Below are 22978 nucleotides of genomic sequence, written 5' to 3' on the forward strand. Positions count from 1 at the left end.
AATGGAAGTTTTACTACCCAAAGACCAATAACAAAAGAGATCAATTACAAATATTCAATAAAGCAGAGGAACTGTAAAAAGACTGAAACAATATGAATAAAATCCACCTCAATCCACACAATGAAAACATTAATATTATTCCCCCCCTGGATCTGTATTTCCTCTAATATTGATGATGGTCGAGTTAACGACTCCCGTCCCATTAACAACGTACCCACATTTATTTCCGAAATCTGAAACAAACGGCTTATCCTGTAAATCTGGGACTAATTTTTGTTTTGGGTGCATGTCCTGATTTTCAATAATAAATTCAATAATACTAGCAGAGCGGATGAAAAATTTAATTTTGATGGGCGGAAATTGCAAATGTTACTCAGCATAGAGTACCCGATGTTGTCATTCTAGGATGCAATACCTGCTACTGCTACTATCCAGGGAACAATACCTGCCTCACTCATACAAGACACCACACTGCTGCTATCATCTGAGACACAATATCTGCGGGTTTTCATCCAGTAAAACACCTAAGGACAATTTCCTACAGGTATTATCCAGGGCACATCACCTGCTACTATCATCCAGGGAACCATCTTGAGGTTATCTTGAGATGATTTCGGGGCTTTAGTGTCCCCGCGGCCCGGTCCTCGACCAGGCCTCCACCCCCAGGAAGCAGCCCGTGACAGCTGACTAACACCCAGGTACTTATTTACTGCTAGGTAACAGGGGCATAGGGTGAAAGAAACTCTGCCCATTGTTTCTCGCCGGCGCCTGGGATCGAACCCAGGACCACAGGATCACAAGTCCAATGTGCTGTCCGCTCGGCCGACCGGCTCCATACCTTCTACTATCATCCAGGTTGCAACAAAGGCTCTAATCAGGACACAATACTTACTGCTATCATAATACTTACTGCTATCATAATACTTACTGCTATCATAGGACACAATATTTGATTCAGTAGAAACAAGAGTTTTCTACAAGTATAAGTAATTATGCCTGGTATCTTCCAAGCTATGAAGGAAATTGGAAAAGTTGATCATATATCACTATTATTTTCCCATCAACTAATAACAAGAATCTTTTAAATTTCACCTTAATTAACACTGTGTTTTATATAAACGACTTTAAGCTAATTATTTTTCAATTGCATCCAGTTGCTGGAAATTTAATATATTTGCTACAATTGTTTTGTCAATATTAAGTTTCGAGGTTTAATATTTTGTCAATATTAAGTTTCGAGGTTTAATATTTTGTCAACATTAAGTTTCGAGGTTTAATATTTTGTCAATATTAAGTTTCGAGGTTTAATATTTTGTCAATATTAAGTTTCGAGGTTTAATATTTTGTCAATATTAAGTTTCGAGGTTTAATATTTTGTCAATATTAAGTTTCGAGGTTTAATATTTTGTCAATATTAAGTTTCGAGGTTTAATATTTTGTCAATATTAAGTTTCGAGGTTTAATATTTTGTCAATATTAAGTTTCGAGGTTTAATATTTTGTCAATATGAAGTTTTCAAACTGGACAAATATAATTTGTTCTTAAAGTTAGTGTTTAAATTGTACCAATGAGAGAACAAAGTCAGTGTTCACTCGACTTGTCACAGCAAGTCTTCGTTCACTCTGTCAAAGAACAAAATCAGTTTTCTCTCTGATTGTCAAAGAATAATATCATTGTTCACTCTGATTGTCAAAGAAGAAGGTAGTGTTCGTTCTGATTGTCAAAGAACAAAGTCAATGTTAACACTAACTGTAGATGAATGAATTCAGTGTTGAATCTAACTGTGAAGGATCCATTTCAATGTTCATTTTCGCTCTGAAAGAAAGAAGTCAGTGTTCACTTTTACGGTGAAGGACACAATATATACTCAACTTGTCAGTAAATAAAGTGTTCACTCTAACAATTCATATGAAAAACGAAGTGCTAAAGAACACAGTCAGTATTCACAGTGTGAAAGAACACAGTATATGTTCACTCTACCTGCGAAAGAACAAGGTCATTATACAGTGTATGATGACTCCATGCTATGAGATGGATATATTAGATAAACTCATAGCTATCTATTGATCTACATTCTGTAATCCTGCTTACAGAATAGGTCAGCAAAGCATTGCTTTGCATATCCTAGCTTGTTAATAAAAAAAACGTACTCATTGTTACAACAATGTCACTGTTTAATCCATCTGTTCAAGCACAGTGTTCACTCAGTGAAATCACAAAAGGAAAAAATATATTCAAATGTGAACTTTTAGATGAAATTCTAAAATGTTAACCGTGTATATCAAAGTTAATTGGATAAATAATAACAGTGATATGCAATTGCAAACTAGGGCCTCCAGGATCACTTGAGGGCCTCCAGAATCATATGTAGCATTGCTATAGACAAATGACTTTATAATATTACTTGTTTCTAAATGTAATATGATATTTTAAACATAAATAATTATCTCAATGAAATAGATAGAATGTACTCTCAGTCCTTAAAAAAACACAGAAAAGTGAACACTGTAACACCTTTTCAAGAGTGCTGAAAGTGTTAGCCGATGTAGTTTAGGTCGAACCCATCACCCAGTCCAGTCCACCTCTTTTGGAGGTTCAGCGAGCCCAAAATTTAGGGTTCAGAGCGGCAGCGGAGTGTCAGGAAGCGTGCTTGTGGGGTTTCCGGTTAATCCCGATAAAACAGTGCATTGCTTGCTTTTGACAGGTGGTTACGCTTTGTATCCGTCGGTGATGCCCTTTGGCCCTTTTCCGCTGACGTTACGATGTTGTAAATGATGCTGCAATATGGCCGGCGGACATGGGAACACCAGGGGTGTGATGTCAGCCCATTTGGGCCGGGTAAGCATTACAGCAGATTCTTCAACCAAAAGTGGTTATTTAAACACACACACACACACATTATATATATATATATATATATATATATATATATATATATATATATATATATATATATATATATATATATATATATATATTATATATGCAGAATAACCACATGTGAAAAATAGAAAATGCTTAACGCGTTTTCGGCTAATTCGCCTTCATCAGAGGAAAGTAGAATCAATTTGAGCAATGGATTCTACTTTGCTCTGATGAAGGCGAATTAGCCGAAAACGCGTTAAGCATTTTCTATTTTTCACATGTGGTTATTCTGCATACTTGGATCAGTGTTTTTGTGATCATTGTTGCATATATATATATATATATATATATATATATATATATATATATATATATATATATATATATATATATATATATATATATATACATATATATATATATATATATATATATATATATACATATATATATATATATACACATATATACACATATATACATATATATATATATTATTATTATTAAATATGACCGAAAAAGTAAGATTAATAATTCTAACACGAATTTTCTCAATATTTCTTATGTTAATGCACAACTATATTCTACCCACTTCAAGACTCCGCACCAATATAGAAGCATCAAGAAATATGGGCCAATAGGCCCTTTGCACTTACTTCCATTCTTCCCTTTAACTTACCCAATATTATACCCATTGTTTCGTGTTCTGTCTTGTGTTGAAAGTTTGTTTTCACCTCATCCAAAACTGATGTAACATATCACCTCACCCAAATGCAGGTATATAAGATAAAAGGTTAAGATAGGTTTAAATTATAGCATAGTGGAACTCTGTTCAGTGTTTGCAGGTTATAGTTGTGTGTGTGTAAAGTCTTTGAAAATGTAATAGGTTATTGCGAAACGCGTTGAAGTGTCGCGTCAGTCTAGAAATAAAAGTGAATTTTGGAGAACTGATTTTTCAATTACCATCGACAGTGAAAAGAAACATAAGAAATATTGAAAAAATTCGTGTTAGAATTATTAATCTTACTTTTTCGGTCATATTTAATAATATATGTTTACAAGAAAGACTGCTACTAAAATATACTAATATATATATATATATATATATATATATATATATATATATATATATTAGTATAGTATAGTTCATTCCTTCTGAAGATGTATTTAATATACGAAAGTACTTAAGGAAATTCCTGTTTCATTTTCCTTCGTGGTCTGACATTGTCACATTCTTAATCACGTGTTTATTTTCGTGATATACACACACACACATATATATATATATATATATATATATATATATATATATATATATATATATATATATATATATATATATATATATATATATATAAAGGAAGGGAGTACCACCTCTGGCTGGAAAAAGGGGGACCCATAGCCTCGGAGGAAACAACACATAACGCATTAGAGGGAATGTTTGGATCCCCTCCAATACAGTTTCTGTGTGCTTTTCTCCTACCACCCCCTTCCTTTATATATATATATATATATATATATATATATATATATATATATATATGTGTGTGTGTGTGTGTGTGTGTGTGTGTGTGTGTGTGTGTGTGTGTGTGTGTGTGTGTGTAGGTGTGTAGGTGTGTGTGTATGTGTGTGTGTGTGTGTGTGTGTGTGTGTGTGTGTGTGTGTGTGTGTGTGTGTGTGTGTGTGTGTGTATGTGTGTGTGTATGTGCATGTGTGTGTGTATGTGTATGTGTGATATGTGTGTGTGTGTGTGTGTGTGTGTGTGTGTGTGTGTGTGTGTGTGTGTGTGTGTGTGTGTGTGTGTGTGTGTGTGTAGGTGTGTGTGTGTGTAGGTGTGTAGGTGTGTGTGTGTATGTGTGTGTGTGTGAATATGTACTATATATATATATATATATATATATATATATATATATATATAAATATATATATATATATATATATATATATATATATATATATATATATATATAGCAGCCCCACATGCAGGGGATTTCCTGTTAGCAACCCCAATGTCGGCAACTGGCACGCGTCTCACACCACACGCCCTCCGAATTGCTGTGGCCCTCCGCCTTGCTGCCCCAATCCACACCAGATATAGGTGTATTTGCGGCGAGGTGGTGGCTGACAGGTACGGTCACCATGGCCTACTCTGCCAAAGCACAGGGGGATGGCACTCGAGGCACAGTGAAGTTAACGACATCATCAAGAGGAGCCTCACTACAGCTGGATGCCCAGCTGAAAGAGAGCCCCGTTACCTAACGCCCCGTAACTCTGATGCTCTTATTGGTCGCCCGGATGGTATCACAGTGAACCCCTGGAAAAATGGCAAGCAGTTGGTATGGGACTACACGTGCGTATCAACCCTGGCTAACACCTACATTAACCTCAGTGTTGCACAACCAGGTGGCGCTGCCACCCACAGGGAAGCAGCCAAATCCCGTAAGTATAGAGAACTGGATCACCACTACAATTTTGTCCCCATTGCTTCTGAGACGCTCGGCGCCTGGGGTAAAAGTGCTACCAGTTTTTTGAAGGAACTGGGTTCTAGGCTCATTGAAACAACAAGGGACCCGAGAGCTGCAAGCTTTCTTTTCCAGCGCCTCAGTGTGGCGATACAGAGGGGAAATGCGCACTGCATCCAGGGTTCCTGCCCGCCATCTGAGGAGCTGGAGGAACTCGACAACCTATGACAACCATCTTTGTAACCCATATGTAACTCCTTTTTTGTAACAAAGTTCAAATAAAGTAAATATATATATGTACATACAAAAGAATGGGGGTGGTAGGAGAAGATAATATTAGTGTTCAGTGAGAGACCACAAGGTCTCCTCTGAATACTTTTTATTTTCTTCTCCGAGGCTATGGGTCCCCACATTGGCACCAGAGGTGGTACCCTCACAAACTTTAAAAAAAAAAAAAAAAAAAAAAAAAAAAAAAAAAAAAAATATATATATATATATATATATATATATATATATATATATATATATATATATATATATATATATATATATATATATTTTTATGTTACTATTAACCATCTCATTTTGTAAATTCAAGATACTGTTACCTAATCAGAGGGTGAGATGAGCAAATAGAACGAAACTGTAAGTCATATGAGCGAAAAATGCATTAGATAATCCAAAATAGCGAATATAGGCCACATATAAGTTATATGAATAAAAACCATATGTGTATAAGCCATATATGTGTGTGTGTCAGGAATGAAATTTTAATCTCTTAGGTTATAATTAGCCTCATTAGCTCTCTGTCAAGCTCATTACCTTATTCGCTCGTTTGACAAGTCTTGCGAAATTCAGACGCAACAGTTTGGGAATGTTTTTTTTTACAGCCCATGAATACAGCAACAAAAATGCGGGTCTCAATACGAACAATTACTTTATTCCATAATAGATCAGCTCCAGTATTCAAATAGAATATAAATCTCTAAGAGGACAAATAACTTAATAAAAACACACACATTAACGCACATAGAGAAACCAATAACCGGTTTTTCTCACCTCTACAAACCTGGTGTTTTTCTCCGCTCTGAACTTGTTTGCAAGAGCTACACACACCGGAGGCTACAGGTGCTGCAGTCATAAAACACACTCAAACACTACTCAAACAACTTCACCAAAACATGTTGTGCATCCGTATCAAAGGAACCTTCCTCCTCTCTGAGGCAACGAAGAAGAAGATCCATGGCAACATGGCATCATTCCTACCAGCTTAATGTGTGGTATTCTACTACATTCATGTTAACTGACGGTAATTTGACATGCAACTACGCTACTCCACATTTGCACATACAGCTCTCCAGGGGCCAGAGTCACGAAGCAGTTATGCAAGTACTTACAAACGTGTACATCTTTCCTCAATCTTTGACGGCTTTGGTTACATTTATTAAACAGTTTACAAGCATGAAAGCTTCCTAATCAACTGTTGTTATTGTTATAAACAGCCTCCTGGTGCTTCGGAGCTCATTAACTGTTTATAATTGTAAACAAAGCCGTCAAAGATTGAGAAAAGATGGACAGGTTCGTAAATGCTTCGTGAATCTGGTCCCTGGTTTCTGTGGTTCGTTAATTCGGATGGATCCTTACAGACATGAGAGCACAGTCAAGTGGGTAAGTATTTTATTAATTATGACCAGTGCCCATTGGGCACAATACCCATGAGCAATGCTAATTCAAAGACTATTCAACGTCGATTCAACGTCAAACCAACGTCATTCATGAACATTTTGTCCAGTGGGTGGGGTCTGAGGCGATGTTTATTCAGGTACAATATAGTGTAATTTCCCGTCATGAATGCACTAAATTGTTTTCCTAAAAAGAGATGAGACAAATATACCCAGACGAATGAGACAAGATTGTTAAGAGATCAATACAAATTGCGCTAGAGATTGACTGACGTCACTGTAGGGAGGGACGCTGGTGATTGGTTGATACAAAGTACACACACTTGATAACCGGCCATTTGATCCCTTCTGCTGCTCGAGAGAAGGTAATGTATGTGTTCCAGAGTGGTATTAAATCCTGCTGCAGAATCGTGTAACGCGGTCTGATGAATTTATTCATTGTATGGGAGGATTATACACCTCAAAGACTCTGGTATCAGTGTTAGAATCACTGAAGAGATCGTTTCAGAGTCTTTATGATTGATAAGAACAGTTATCATATGCTATCAGAAGGACAACAAGGACAGTTATCATATTCTATCAGAAAGACAACAAGGACAGTTATCATATTCTATCAGAAGGACAACAAGGACAGTTATCATATGCTATCAGAAGGACAACAAGGACAGTTATCATATTCTATCAGAAGGACAACAAGGACAGTTATCATATTCTATCAGAAGGACAACAAGGACAGTTATCATATTCTATCAGAAGGACAACAAGGACAGTTATCATATTCTATCAGAAGGACAACAAAGACAGTTATCATATTCTATCAGAAGGACAACAAGGACAAAGGAAATATTGTCAGGGAAACGTAGTTGTGGAGGAGCGGAAAACATTACGGGTGACTGAACGAGCTTAAGTACAGCAATTAGTTCGAGAATCTCTCTCCTACAGAGGAGCAACAAACTGTTGGTAAGAGTAACGAATGCCTTAAGCACTGGTGTTATAATTAACTGTGACAGCTTAGCAAGAAGGCTAAGAAGTTGTCTCTGAGGCAATGGGGACAAAATTGTAGTGGTTGTCAAGATCTCTGCATTTTCGAGACTTGGCTGCTTCCTGGTGAGTGGCAGCACCGCCTGGATGTGCAACACGAAAGTCGACATAGGTGTTAGCTAAAGTTGAAACGCAAGTGTAGTCTCACACCAGTTATCTACCATTCTTCCAGGAGTTCACCGTGATCCCGTCTGGGCGATCAACAGGCTCATCAGAGTTGTGGGGCATTAGGTAACGGGGCTCTCTCTCTGCTGGACAACCGGCTGTAGTAAGGCTTCTCTTAATAATGTCGTTAACCTCGCTGTGTCTTGCATGCCATCCTCCTGTCCTTTGGCAGAGAAGGCCATGCCGTCCGTACCTTTCGGCCACTGCTTCGCCGCAAATACATCAGTATTCGGTGTGGATTGGGGCAGCGAGGCAGAGAGCCACAGCAATTCAGAGGGTCTGCGGTGTGAGACGCGTGCCGGTTACTGACATTGTGGTTGCTAATAGGAAGTCCCCTGCATGGGGAGCTCCTACAGCTCTAAGTCGGGCAGTGTCATGTGGTAGTGTCAGTTTTAAACACCTAATCAGAGATTGTGTGGGAGATTTAAGATATTTCTATTAAAATTTATTGATTCTATTTTATTAAGGAAACGCTTTACTCCGGTGAAATATATTTTTCAAATTATAATTTACATTTCTAACCATCTGAAAAGCTAGTTCCGGAATCAGAATTATGTTCACGTGAATTCATAAAAAAACATGTTTTTTACCCACATCCGGTTCTGATATTTATCTTACCTCGGGAAAAATACAGCGATGTATATTTTAAATGCAAAATTGGGTTTCCTCAATGAATTTTTGAGCTACCCAGCATTTTATGACAAACATTGCAATTAGAGGCCAGCTGTTAATTTTCACATATATTTCCGATTCACGAAGGTTAATGGGAACTGTGCGTGCAAGATGATGTAATGGACTGCTCAGTCAGTTTATGCCAGCAATGACCAATTCCCTGTGTTTCTGATTTTTTTGAGATAATGACTATGTACGCTACATAAATAGTTTTTCAAAGTTGGGCAAGACGATATCTGTTTCTAAATTGTATTTATGAATAATATATAAAGTGTATGTGTATTGCGTGTGTGCGTGTGTGTGTTTTTTGTTCTTTATATTATGTGTTTTTCAAGTCAATCTGCGAGTTTACAGGTTTTATAGGCCACGTTTTGATTGGCCCGGTCAAGGCCGTGGGAAGGATAGGCTTTTCTTCCAAGACGGGAACACAGCCGTCAGACTCTGGACAAGTTGAAAATATCTCAGTTTTGATAAATTTGGCATTTTGTTTCTATATCCAGATTTTCTGACGTATCTTTGCGTGTCCAGACACACTCTCTTATGAGTCTACATCGACGGCCTCGCTTCTTGCAGGTTCGCGTTCGATATCAGATAGTGCAAGTAGTTGAGCATTGTTCCTTTTCTCCGTTTCCCATTCTCTGCTCAATCCTGGTTTGTCATTATATCCCAGCTCCTATCCTGTCTTGTCCTTGAAACCCAGCTCCTATCCTGTTATCGTATCCGTCTCCGGCCCTGTTCTCATATTCCTTCCATCTGCTGATTTAGTGTTCTCCGTAATAATTGCCTTTCTAGCCTACATGCATATGCTCTGCCATATCTACTTCTAATTGCCTCCTCGTGTCGTTACTGACCCTTTCCAAGTGCTATATAGTCGTAATGGCTTGGCGTTTTCCCCCCCTGATAATTCCCTTTCCTCGTCTGGTTCGATCCGTTTGTGTCGTAATTACTTTTGTTCGTAAACAAGCGATAAACTTCTAGCAAAGAGTCAATTAAGTACGTTTTCTGGCGCAAGCAAAATATGAAGATGGCGTTAATTTTGAGAGTGTAAAATAAAATTATACACCAAATACAATAGAGCCGCCTACAATAGAAGCACTACGTATCGTAAGTGGTCTATTTAAAGACAATCTGCAATTATAGATTTAACACTGTTTCTTCTTCCATAAACGACACAAATTATAACCTTCCTCTTAATAATTCACAATAACCAATTGTTCGACCACCATACGCTCGAGAAGCATTTGGGCTTCCGAGGCCTTTTGGACCCATTTGGTGTCCATTTCTGTTCAATTAATTATTTGTCAGGTAGTAGTAGTAGCCCGTGGCGCCTGCTCGCGCCCAACTCATCACAGCTATTAGCAAATGAGTTGAGATGAGCCTGCGGTCCCCACAGGACGCTGGTTCGACCCCCGTCCTGCTTCTAAGCTTGTTCCATTATCATTGTATATCAACTAAAACTAGTTAAACACTCATCCTCTCGTTGGGTTTCTCCACATCTATAAGAACGATGGAACACTGTAGCAGTGTTGTGGACCTAACTATTGTATATCGTATCAATAACTCTTCCTTCTCTAGCCAGCTGAAGATATCTCCATTACTGTTAACGGACTCAAACAGAAAACGGGACAGTACATCACTTTCGTGAGCCGATTTCATTCAAAATTACGTCCATTTTTAGCGCATACGAGCGAAAAGCGACGTTATTTTTAAGAGGACGGGTTGTTAACGATGGGTTAAGCCTGGCTACTACATTTTAAATTAGTGGCCCTCCCTAATATCTGAATCTCTCTCTCTCTTGGATGTCCACAGATCTGATGATTGAGCTAGATTGACCCGAATAATCTTAATATCTACGGCTCTTGGTGAATGAAGAGCTCTTGGCTCTTGCTGGGGAATGGTGTAATACTACATGCATTATTGTCTCCCTCTGTTGTTAGTGTCCTTGGGATATAGCCAAGGCTTGTATTTTTATTCGTAAGATTCCTATAAAATCGAATTCTGCCTGATGAGAGGCTGAGATCCCCCTTTCTTGCTGAGATCTTCAGGATCTTGTATACTTTGTTTCCTAAATCCTCAGTGCACACATGTTCTTAATGTGTGGGATGCAACTGAGATCTTGGTGAGACACAGTGGGATGAAGGGAAGAGGGGTGCAGAGTGTGAGGTAGGGACAGGCTGACTGTGTGTGTGTGTGGGGTAAGGAAAGGTTGAGACTCTGTAAGGTAAGAAGAGGTTGAGTGTGTGAGGAAAGCTGTGAGGGCTTCTATATTAAGAGGAGGTTGGGTGTAAAAAAAGTTGAGAAACAAAAGCAGTTTGGCAGATATGTAATGACTGTAAGGCAGAGAAGGGATGCATGGTAACATTAGCTGTGGTTGTGTGTGTGTGTGTTTGTGTAATTACGTATGTGTATCGTGCGTGTTTGTAAATTGTGTAGTTATGAGATAAAATAAACAAAAGACAGAGTGTATAACAGAGAGAGAGAGAGAGAGAGAGAGAGAGAGAGAGAGAGAGAGAGAGAGAGAGAGAGAGAGAGAGAGAGAGAGAGAGAGAGAGTTTCCTTTATTTTTCAATCTTAAGCCACCACAACACACCAAAAACACAAAGAACAGAAAATGAACAATAACAGCTTTAATTGAACACACAATCTGGGGCAGCAAGGAAAAACAGGACCTTGTAGGGAAATTAAACACAATAAGGATCTCACGAGAGAGTACTAAATGCTCCCTAAAAAGTATATTCGCAGAACTTAATTACCGTCAAACGATCCAACAAGCTGAGCCCTAATCTTCCTGGAAGACATACGCGATAACACTCAACGCCTCAGTTGGACTAATTAACCAAAACACAAAAAAACTTCCAAGAACACAAGTGCCCTAAATGCCCCAGACAGGATATACAAAAGCACTAAATTCTCCAGAGTTTAAGAGGAGTGCTAATTCCATAGAGTGTTCAAGAGTGCTAAATTTCCCGGAATATTCAAGAGCGATAAATTCCTCAGAGTGTAGAGGTGGTAAATACTCTTGATTTGTTTCAGTATTAAATTCCCCAAATAATACTAAATTCCACAAATAATTCAGTACCGCTAAACACCCCAAAAAGAGGATATACACACTATAAATGACACCCAAAATACGCAATTTCTCCAGAATACAGAAATTCTGGACAACCCGCAGAATGCATCAGAACACCAAGTTTCTGAATACAGAATATTGCTAAATACTCCAGAGCTTACACAGGCCTTACATACCCTTGCGAATATATATATATATTATATATATATATATATATATATATATATATATATATATATATATATATATATATATATATATATATATATATAGGGAAGGGAGTACCACCTCTGGCTGGAAGAAGGGGGACCCATAGCCTCGGAGGAAACCACACATAACGCATTGGAGGGAATGTAGGTCCCCTCCAATACAGTTTCTGTGTGCTTTTCTCCTACCACCCCCTTCCTTTTTTTTTTCCTTTATTGTGTATTTAAAGGTTACAAAACATACAAGACAAATGCCTAAAGGTTATGGATCTCTTGAAGCTCCTCCGCTTCTGGACAGGAACCGAGGACGCAGCAAGCATTTCCCCTCTGGATCGCCACACTGAGACGCTGAAACAAAAAACTGGAAGCCCTTGGGTCTCTGGTGACGTCAATGAGCTTGGAACCCAATTCCTTGAGAAATCCCAAGGCACTCTTGCCCCACGGGCCATGCGTCTCAGACGCTATGGGAACAAAGAGGTATTGACCTTCCAGTCGCCTGTACTTGAGTGATTTAGCTGTTTCCCTGTGGTTGGCCGCCCCACCTGCTTGATCAGCTCCGAAGTGTACATAGGTGTCAGCCAGGGTGGATACACATGTGTAGTCCCACACCAACTGTCTACCCTCCTTCCATGAGTATATGGTGATGCCATCAGGGCGAAGTGCGGGGAAATCCGGGTTTTGGACCCCTAGGATGCGAGGTTCTCTCTCCGCTGGGCACCCAGCTGAGACGAGGCTTCTCTTGATGACGTCATTGACCTCGTTGTGTCTTGCATGCCAGCCCTTTGTGCTTCCGCAATGAAACCCATGCAGTCCGTATTGGTCTGCTTCCACCCTGTTGCAAATACACTTGTATTCAGTGTGAATTGGGGCACCAAGGCGGAGGGCCACTGCTACACGAAGGGATTCTGGATCTAGGCGCGTGCCCATTGCTGACATGGGTACTGCCAGGAGGAAATCTCCTGCATGGGGGGTACGCACTGCTCTGAGGCGGGCTTTCTCCTTGTCTGATGTTGCGACGCTGAGCATGGCATCAGCTACTTTTTCCACTAGAGGGTGGTCCCAGCCGGACTGTTTGTGTTGTTTTGTTGGCTCTATAATGGTTGCTGGGGCTGCAAGAACATCCCACTGATTTGAACATTCAGTGAAAGCAGGATCGTGTATTCCTGCTGAATCTCTCAGGGTTGCAGGTAAAATATCTCTGACGAGGTCGTGCGATGCATGGGAGGAGGAGAGGAAGGCTGGTAGAGCATTTTGGGAGGCTGTGCGGACACCAAAGCCGCCGAGTCTTACAGGAAGGGTTGCTTGCTCCCACTGAGAGTCGTCCAATGGCAGGTTCAGGACTTTCACCAGCATGGACCTCAGAAGGGTGTCATACACATTTAACTTAGGGCTGCTGTAGGATGGAGAACATCTCAGAAAGTAGGTCAACTTAGGGAGAGACAGGCATCTTGTGAGGAGAAAGAGAGCATCATGGGCATCAATCTTGTCAATCCTGTCCTGCATTCTCTTTAGGTCAGTGATTTTTGCAGCCAGGACCTCCTCGATTGCTCGTGGGCCAATGGGGGCACCCAGGAGAGTGCAGTCCGGTGGCTCGACAACGAGAATATCTGGAAGAACATTTTGTATTTGCCCAGTGATGTCTGGGTTGCGGGAGATTATTTCACATATGGATGCATTGAGAATGAGGCCTAAGGCTGCTCCCTGCTCCTGGATTTTCCTTATATCCTCCAAAATGGTTTCCGGAGTTCCAGCTAGAGTGCCATCATCCAGGTACCAGATGTTTAGCTCGCTTGTCAGACTATCAGTGACCTCTTTGATAGCTAGGCAGAAAAGGAGGGGGGGCTAAGGGGTCACCTTGTTGGACACCTTCACAGGAGTTTATTTCATGCTCCCCAAAAAGAAGCTCTAGAGTTCCCACTGTAGCACGATCGGATGAATGGGTATATATATATATATATATATATATATATATATATATATATATATATATATATATATATATATATATATATATATATATATATATATATACACGTGAACGGTAAGAGACCAGGGAGTGTTATGCCAAAGACTTAAACTCCCCCCCCCCCATCTTCAAAGTTATGTAGTAGAATACAACATGCCTGAAATTAGTCCTATGCAACGAGGTTTGATAATACAGTAGCTAAACAAAATCTTGATATTGAGAACAAAATGACCCAAATCACGTATACGACGCGTTTCATTTTCACTTACATTTAGAAGCATTTTTCTTAGGGAAATTTATGTAAATCATTATACAGCTGTAGCTCGAGTGAACAGATAGCCTTTAAAACCTTGCTGAATATAAATCAAGATTTTGTATGGCCGTAGATCTATACATTGATCGGTAACCCGCTGAAAGCATATTATATATATATATATATATATATATATATATATATATATATATATATATATATAGAGGGGGGTACCACCTCTGGTGCAATTATAGGGACCCACAGCCTCAGAGAAGGGAACACAGAGCATTCAGGGAAAAACTTGCCATTTAACTCTGAATACGTAAGAGTGTTCGCTTCTCCTACCACCCCCCTTTTTTATGGTGTACACTTTATTATGCAAGGTTATACAGTGACAGTGTATATATAAAGTATATGCTTTATAAATACGCAGTATTACACTTGAAGTACCACTTGGGCTGGACGGTAGAGCGACGGTCTCGCGTCATGCAGGCCGGCGTTCAATCTCCGACCATCCAAGTGGTTGGGCACCATTCCTTCCCCCCACCCCCCGTCCCATCCCAAATCCTTATTCTGACCCCTTCCAAGTGCTATACATTGTCGTAATGGCTTAGCGCTTTCTCCTGATAGTTCCCGTCCCCTCGAAGGTTTCGAACTGGTGCAAAATACACTGTGTATATGTCCCTGCTGTAACTGACTCTCGGTGTATATATCACTAAAAGTTTAATTAAATTCTGAAATATATTCACAAATAATGTACACTTGCCGGATGGTCAGTATATATAACCATTGTGGTTACCTTAACAACGCCGTAGAGCTGGACACGGTTTAGGAGAGAGAGAGAGAGAGAGAGAGAGAGAGAGAGAGAGAGAGAGAGAGAGAGAGAGAGAGAGAGAGAGAGAGAGAGAGAGAGAGTTAAGCTCAAACCTAAACAAGAGAGTGCTAAGTGTGCCAAGCAAGCGTTCTTCAACAGTCATCTCAAACAACCCATCCATACACAGCCGCCCACCTGTGGTCCTGGCAACAAGTTCGAAAAGCCTCTGGTGATCCAACGACAAACGACCTCTATACCACCGCACTAGCACGCTTACACCCCCCCCCCCTTCCCCCCTCCCAACCATATGAATGGAAAGGGAGGCAAGACACTGCTACTTCCTTTCCTCCCTTCCCTTGTATGCCTCTCTTAGTCTTGGCTCTATATTACCTCTTCACTTCGTGGGACGAGGCAGTGTATGGTGCTCTTGCTTGCCTTCTAGTCAGCTTTGTCGTCTTGGAAGAAAGTAACGACAAAAATAACGCACGAGGACAAACGCTCTGGCAAGGTAATGCATTTGGAGACTTTTAAGTCGTTACTCTCATGGACGGCAGTGGTGTTCTGGCACTTCCAGACTGGGGTCAAAAGGGAGTTTTTCGTGGGTGTCTTACATGAATTTGGAGAAATTTATTCTTAATCATTAAACATTAACTTATGCTAGCACCATAACAGCCTTTTATCTCCAGGGTATAGCTGCACGAATGACCGCTACAACTGCAAAATAATTAATAAGCTCGTATCTCCCAGACACCTTTACCAGTGCGCCATTAGAGAGAGATAGTAAAGTGTCCGATAGACCACTGCTTAACCCTTTTTCTCTCATAGTCCTGTCAATGCCCTCTGGCAATAGTTTCTTCTCGTCAGCCTCCTCTACCACTGCCATGAGTTTTCCCCAGGAAGTTCCGCCATGGCCAAGTGCAACCCTGCAAAAGAAAAACACATTGATTCTCCTCCTTGCGGGCCACAGCGGTGTTGAGGCGCCGAAGGAATGGCGCAGGCGCAGAGTACCGCACCTGGCATCCAGAGGAAGGAGAATTATTGATTCCCTGCTCTCTCTCGGGAAAATATACCTAATGGTGAAACATGTCTTCCGCTTTAATTCTGGTCGACACGCCGAGGCAATTCTATAAATCTGACCTACGTAAGGGGCAGTTCCGGCCATTGAAGGAAGAGGAAAATGTGGTCTTTGGCAACTCGAAGTCTTTCTAGTCTTGCCATGAGTCCAGCGGCGGCTCGAGCTACTAGTGTGGGTTGACGCAGTCTCGGGAGTGCACGTGTTGCCCTCCGCCTTGCTTCCTGCAACGCTTGACGTGCACCTTTCTTGCACTGAGGCTGCGAGCCGCGGTAATTCTCCTTAGTGAATTCGATCGCATTAATCACTGGTTCATGACGCTACCGACGCACCTGCTTGGTGTACCTGCAGTAGATATCGTAGGCGTGTGTGAAAAGGGATATTGGGGAGTGAATCGCATACATAGCTATACCGTCCGATCTTGGTATCTCACTGGACCGAGTGACAATGGGGCAATGTTACCACAGAAACGTCTAACTTCCGTAGGATAAACAGACAATCACGACAGTGACAGAGTAGGAAAGTGCCAGACAGTAGTGGTCAGTGTCAATGGTCCCCAGAAGACTTGACGGAAACTTCACTATGAATCAGCTGAAGATGCGACGGTCTCTGATGCTGTTAATCATCTTCCTGCTCCTGGCAGGTAAGATAGCATCCTCACGCTTACCTATATCTCTGTGGGCAGGCGTGGGGGGAGGAGGAGGGGGGGCAGCTTCTAGGTATCTAAGGGGATATGATAGGGGAAGGAGGAAGGGAATTATCAGGAGAAAGCACCAAGCCATTACGACTATATAGCACTGGGGTCAGGATAAGGATTTATGATGGGTCGGAGGGGAAAGGAATGGTGCCCAACCACTTGGACGGTCAGGGATTGAACGCTGACCTGTATGAAGCGAGATCGTCGCTCTACCGTCCGCCCCAAGTGGTTGGACATGATAGGAGAGGGGGGGGGGAGGGAGAAAGTGTGTAGCAGTCGTTGTGAGTTTCTGTCCAATTGTTTGATTTCCAACACGTTGTGTGTTTTTATTAAATATTGTGTATTAAAAAAACACATTTAATTTCTTACAAATAGACATAACATTTGTATTATAAATATTATGTACATTAAATGTTATTTATATATTATGTTAAATATATATATATATATATATATATATATATAATGTATATATATATATATATATATATATATATATATATATATATATATATATATATACTTTATATATATATATATATATATATATATATATATACTTATATATATATATATATATATATATATATATATATATATATATATATATATATATATATATATATATATATCTCCATTCCTTCTGAAGATGTATTAATATACGAAAGTACTTAAGGAAATTCCTGTTTCAATTCTTCCCCCGTGGTCTGACATTGTCACATTTTTCATCACGTGTTAATTTTCGTGATTTACACACACACACACACACACACACACATATATATATATATATATATATATTATATATATATATATATATATATATATTTATATATATATATATATATATATATATATATATATATATATATATTTATTGATATATACAGAGAGAGAGAGAGAAGAGGTTAATACCTCTGGTTGGACCCCGAGAACCCTTAGCCTCGGAAAACATGTATACAGCATTAGAGGTGATTTTTACGTCCCTGCTAATTTAGGTTCCGTGTTCCATTTTCTTTCCACTCCTCCCCTGCTTTAGTCCTTATTTTGCTTTATTATACATTTTTAAAAATACCAAGTTTACAAGTTGGTAGATACAATGAAATGTTAAAGGTTGTCAATCTTTTGGGGCTTCTCTGTTTCCGGGCAGGAACCCGGGACACAGCAGGAATTCCCTCTCTGGTTCGCCACACTGCAGCGCTAGAACAGAAAACTGGCAGCTCTTGGGTTTATGATTGTGTAAATGAGCCTAGAGCCTCATTCCTTGTGAAAGCTGAAGTCACCCAGGCTCCAGGAGGGGCAAGTGTCTCACAGGTGCTGCGGGAACAAAATGTGTACAATGTTCCAACTGTCTATACTTGTTAGATTTTACTTCTTGCTTATAGTTGGCTGCACCACGTGCCTGATCAATAGTGAAGAGCATCTACGTGTCAATTAAGGTGGATATACACACGTGTAGTCTCACATCAGCTGTCTGCCGTTCTTTCAGGCTTACATTGTGATATCAACTGGGCACGTTGCAGTGCTGTGAAGGTCATGAGCTATAAGAAAACAAGGTTCTATCTCTGCTGGACACTTGGCTGGGGCAAGGCTCCTCTTGATGATGGCAAAACCTTAAATGTTTTTTTGCGTACCATCCCTTAGAGTCTCTGCTGTGAAGACCATGAAGACCAAAATTGTCCACTTCCACCCCATTGTGTTGGGGCACTAACTCAGAGGTTCACTTTATATATATATATATATATATATATATATATATATATATATATATATATATATATATATATATATATATATAGTGTGTGGGTAAAATTACCAAAAAGCCTTATTTTTAAGGTATCTTTTTTCTATTTAATCCACTGGTGATAACCAAAGAGAAGTGAACTATCGGGAGAAAGCGCCAAGCCATGACGACTATATAGCACTTGGAAGGGATCAGGATAAAGATTTGGGATGTGACGGGTGGAAGAGGGGAGAAGGAACGGTGTCCAACCACTTGGACGGTCGGGAGATTGAACGTCGACCTGCATGAAGCGAGACCGTCGCTCTACCGTCCAGTCCAAGTGGATGAGAATAAACCAGTGCGTATGAACGAGGATAATCGTCACTCACATCTTGGGATTGTAAACAAAACAATAATAAACAATAAATTATAATATATATATCCCTTACCGAGTCGCTATATATATATATATATATATATATATATATATATATATATATATATATATATATATATATATATATATATATATATTTGAATTGAACAATAAATGGCATAAATAAAACAATTTTTACAACTGCTTTCTGAGTAGTGGGACGCAGGAATAAGAGAGAGAGAGCACGTTCAAGGAGACTCTTGAGGATGTACTTGGCATGCGGGTCTTGGGGTCCAGAGTACCTAGTACCATTGCCAGGCAAAGGGTCATGAAGTACAACTCTGATGACTGAGTCAATTGCTTCATTAGATATATTCCCTCCACTCTTGACACAGGGCCGGAGCCTATACCCTACCCCCTTTCTCCCCCTCTTCACACACAGGTGTTCGATCCATTTGAAACACATGTTTGGTGCCATCAAGAAACTATTGTGGAATTGTTAATTTTTTTGCCTGCGTGTGTTGTCTCTAGAGTGTCATCACACTCTCCTGTCGCGTGATGAACACAGCACGCACGGCTCTGTGATGGCACACGTTCTGTAGCAAACGAAATCATCACCTTTACTCGGGGTACACTAATGTTAATTAATTCATACAGGTAAGAAGCGAGGTAAACTGATTATATTACATATTTATATATATATATATATATATATATATATATATATATATATATATATATATATATATATATATATATGCGAACAAGCCTGAATGGTCCCCAGGACAATATGCAACTGAAAACTCACACCCCAGAAGTGACTCGAACCCATACTCCCAGAAGCAACGCAACTGGTATGTACAAGACGCCTTAATCCACTTGACCATCACGACCGGACAAAATGAGGTGATAGCCGAGGCTATTTGAACCACCCCACCGCCGGCACTCGGATAGTAATTTTTTGTGTTTTCGGATTTTTGTGTTCCTCACGTGTGCCCCAAAGAATGAGGTGATTTGGTAAAATGCTATGCCCAAGATTACTATCCGAGTGCCGGCGGTGGGGTGCTTCAAATAGCCTCGGCTATCACCTCATTTTGTCCGGTCGTGATGGTCAAGTGGATTAAGGCGTCTTGTACATACCAGTTGCGTTGCTTCTGGGAGTATGGGTTCGAGTCACTTCTGGGGTGTGAGTTTTCAGTTATATATATATATATATATATATATATATATATATATATATATATATATATATATATATATATATATATATATATATATCAGTTCCTGGACCCCCCGCATTACAACTATCACTCTTCTAATGACTCCTGACCCGTTTGTTTGTCATACCTGCTGTATACGGTGTGTGTGTGTGTGTGTGTGTGTGTGTGTGTGTGTGTGTGTGTGTGTGTGTGTGTGTGTGTGTGTGTGTGTGCTTGTGTTTGTATGTAAGCGGTGCCAAGCGGGAGAACCTATTCTTAAGGAAGAGTGCACTCCAAGTTAACCAAGAATATCTCCCATGTACAAGACACCAGAGAAAAACGTGTTTACGCTTGAATAAAATACAAGAACATAGTGACCAATTAACAAGGAAACATTGTTGTCCGTACAGGTAGGTAGCCCTAAAATCTGAGCCTTAACCGAAAGCTGAAATGATGCTTATTTGGGATTTATAGCGAATATTTCATCAAGTTCAAGTTCAAGTATGTTTATTGAGACAAGAAAGAAATACATCTCAAAGGGATAGAGTAACTTAGGCTATTTCAATCCCCCCAATATTTCATCTACTGTTCAGTAGGTCCAAGTGATTTTGTGTTTTGTTAAACTCATAATCATCACAGTACGTTCAAGTTGGTTTAGTGTGGGATTTAACGCCTGTAAACCTCTGGAAGGTTATTAAAGCCACACAAGAGCTTATTGATCCACCAGCAAGTATTCTTTAGCCCCTGGTGGATAGACTCTCCTTCACTCTATATACACCAGGAGAACTACAGCTTTCACTGAATATACGCTAAGAAGATTACAGCTTTCACTGTATATACACCAAAAGGATTACGGCTTTCACTGTATATAAACCAAGAGGATTACAGCTTTCACTGTATATACGCCAAGAGGATTACGGCTTTCACTGTATATAAACCAAGAGGATTACAGCTTTCACTGTATATACACCAAGAGGATTACAGCTTTCACTGTATATAAACCAAGAGGATTACAGCTTTCATTGAATATACGCTAAGAATATTACAGCTTTCACTGTATATACACTTAGAGGATTACAGCTTTCACTGTATATAAACCAAGAGGATTACAGCTTTCACTGTATATACACCAGGAGGATTACAGCTTTCATTGAATATACGCTAAAAATATTACAGCTTTCACTGTATATAAACCAAGAGGATTACGGCTTTTACTGTATAAAACCAAGAGGATTACGGCTTTCACTATATATAAACTATGAGGATTACAATTTTCACTGTATATACACTAAGAGGATTACAGCTTTCACTGTATATAAACCAAGAGGATTACAGCTTTCATTGAATATACGCTAAGAATATTACAGCTTTTACTGTATACACCAAGAGGATTACAACTTTCAGTGTGTGTGTATATATATCCCTAGAGAGTTCGGCAGCATGTGTGTGTGTTTATTAGGCCTATGCAAATAACTAGTATCTACATAGGCCTTAAAATATTAGCTTTGTAATATTTAAATTAAATTTAATTGACTAGTTCATCGACTTGTTGAAAACCATTTAATATTATTTTTAATGTATTTTTTTCTGAATAGATTTGTATACTTTTGTTAACTGTGTATTTATTTTTAATGTTTATAAAATATTATAAATATTTTGATAATGGAGTAATTATAAATATTAGATTTATTTACAGCTTTTACTATGAAAAAAGAGAGAAAAAAGTTTGCTTTTTGGTATTTATATATCTTTTGTAAATGGGGTTGTGCAGGCCACTTCTAAGAGAACTTTACTAATAAAACTTGCTTTGATGCATTAGTGTGTCAGTAAAACGTCCTTTCTTTGCTAAGGCGAATAAGGCATCATTATAGGCACCTCACACACACACAGACACACAGACACAGACACACACACACACACACACACACACACACACACACACACACACACACACACACACTACCTCACACTCCCACACACTCTCCTACACTCACTCCCTCCCTGCTTAAATTGTTCTCACACCTAATATTCAGAAATGCGGACGCAATCGACAGCAATGTCACAATTCGAATGCTTTAGCGCTATGCAAAAGCCCTGTAACGTTACAGCTATACAAAAGTTGCCGCTATGCACAACGTTGCATAGTTGCAGCTTTGCAACGGTATGCTAAGGCCCTGCAAAGTTGCAGCTATGGCAGAGTGATCATCTTCATCCTCGAAAGATTTGATGGGCTGTTGTGTCAATGCGTTCCACGGATTTCACGCACATGTGCGCCTTTTGGCGTGCACACGCACATCCACCCTTCAACCCGCACGCACATGCTTTTGCGCCCTATGCCCCCACGCTATGTGCATCTTGTGTGCACAGCTTCATATAAGCTTCCAATATATTGATTGATGAAGATTAAGCTACCGAAGAGGTGGCACGGGCATGAATAGCCCGTAAGTTCCAATATATATAGCGCCCTATATATATATTCCACAGCTCCTCCCTCCTTCCCCCAACACAACGCCCACAACTGGCAAACGTCTATCCCATCAATCCTATCAATTCTCCATCATACTCACTCGATTCTTCTATTAACGAGTGATTCCCTTTGAACCCGTATAACGAAATTGAAGTCAAATCATTTTATTGGCGGGAACAAATGTAAATAAAAGATGACAGAACCGCCCACATGTTCCAGTAAGCTGTCCTTATTCTCAACGAAAATGT

The 22978-nt window shown here is 39.6% G+C and overlaps 1 protein-coding gene across 2 annotated transcripts in view; it reads left to right on the top strand.

The window, feature by feature from the left end:
* The first annotated feature begins 16452 nt into the window (after positions 1–16452).
* Positions 16453–22978, top strand: part of LOC123764426 (protein sidekick) — a 122648-nt gene continuing 116122 nt past the window's right edge. For both annotated transcript variants that reach the window (XM_045752278.2, XM_045752279.2), the window contains exon 1: positions 16453–16911. In XM_045752278.2, the coding sequence (XP_045608234.2) occupies positions 16818–16911 (94 nt within the window). In that variant the 5' untranslated portion in view covers positions 16453–16817. The remainder of the gene's footprint in view (positions 16912–22978) is intronic.

The sequence above is a fragment of the Procambarus clarkii genome, chromosome 82, assembly GCF_040958095.1.
Source record: "Procambarus clarkii isolate CNS0578487 chromosome 82, FALCON_Pclarkii_2.0, whole genome shotgun sequence".
Classification (NCBI taxonomy): domain Eukaryota; kingdom Metazoa; phylum Arthropoda; class Malacostraca; order Decapoda; family Cambaridae; genus Procambarus; species Procambarus clarkii.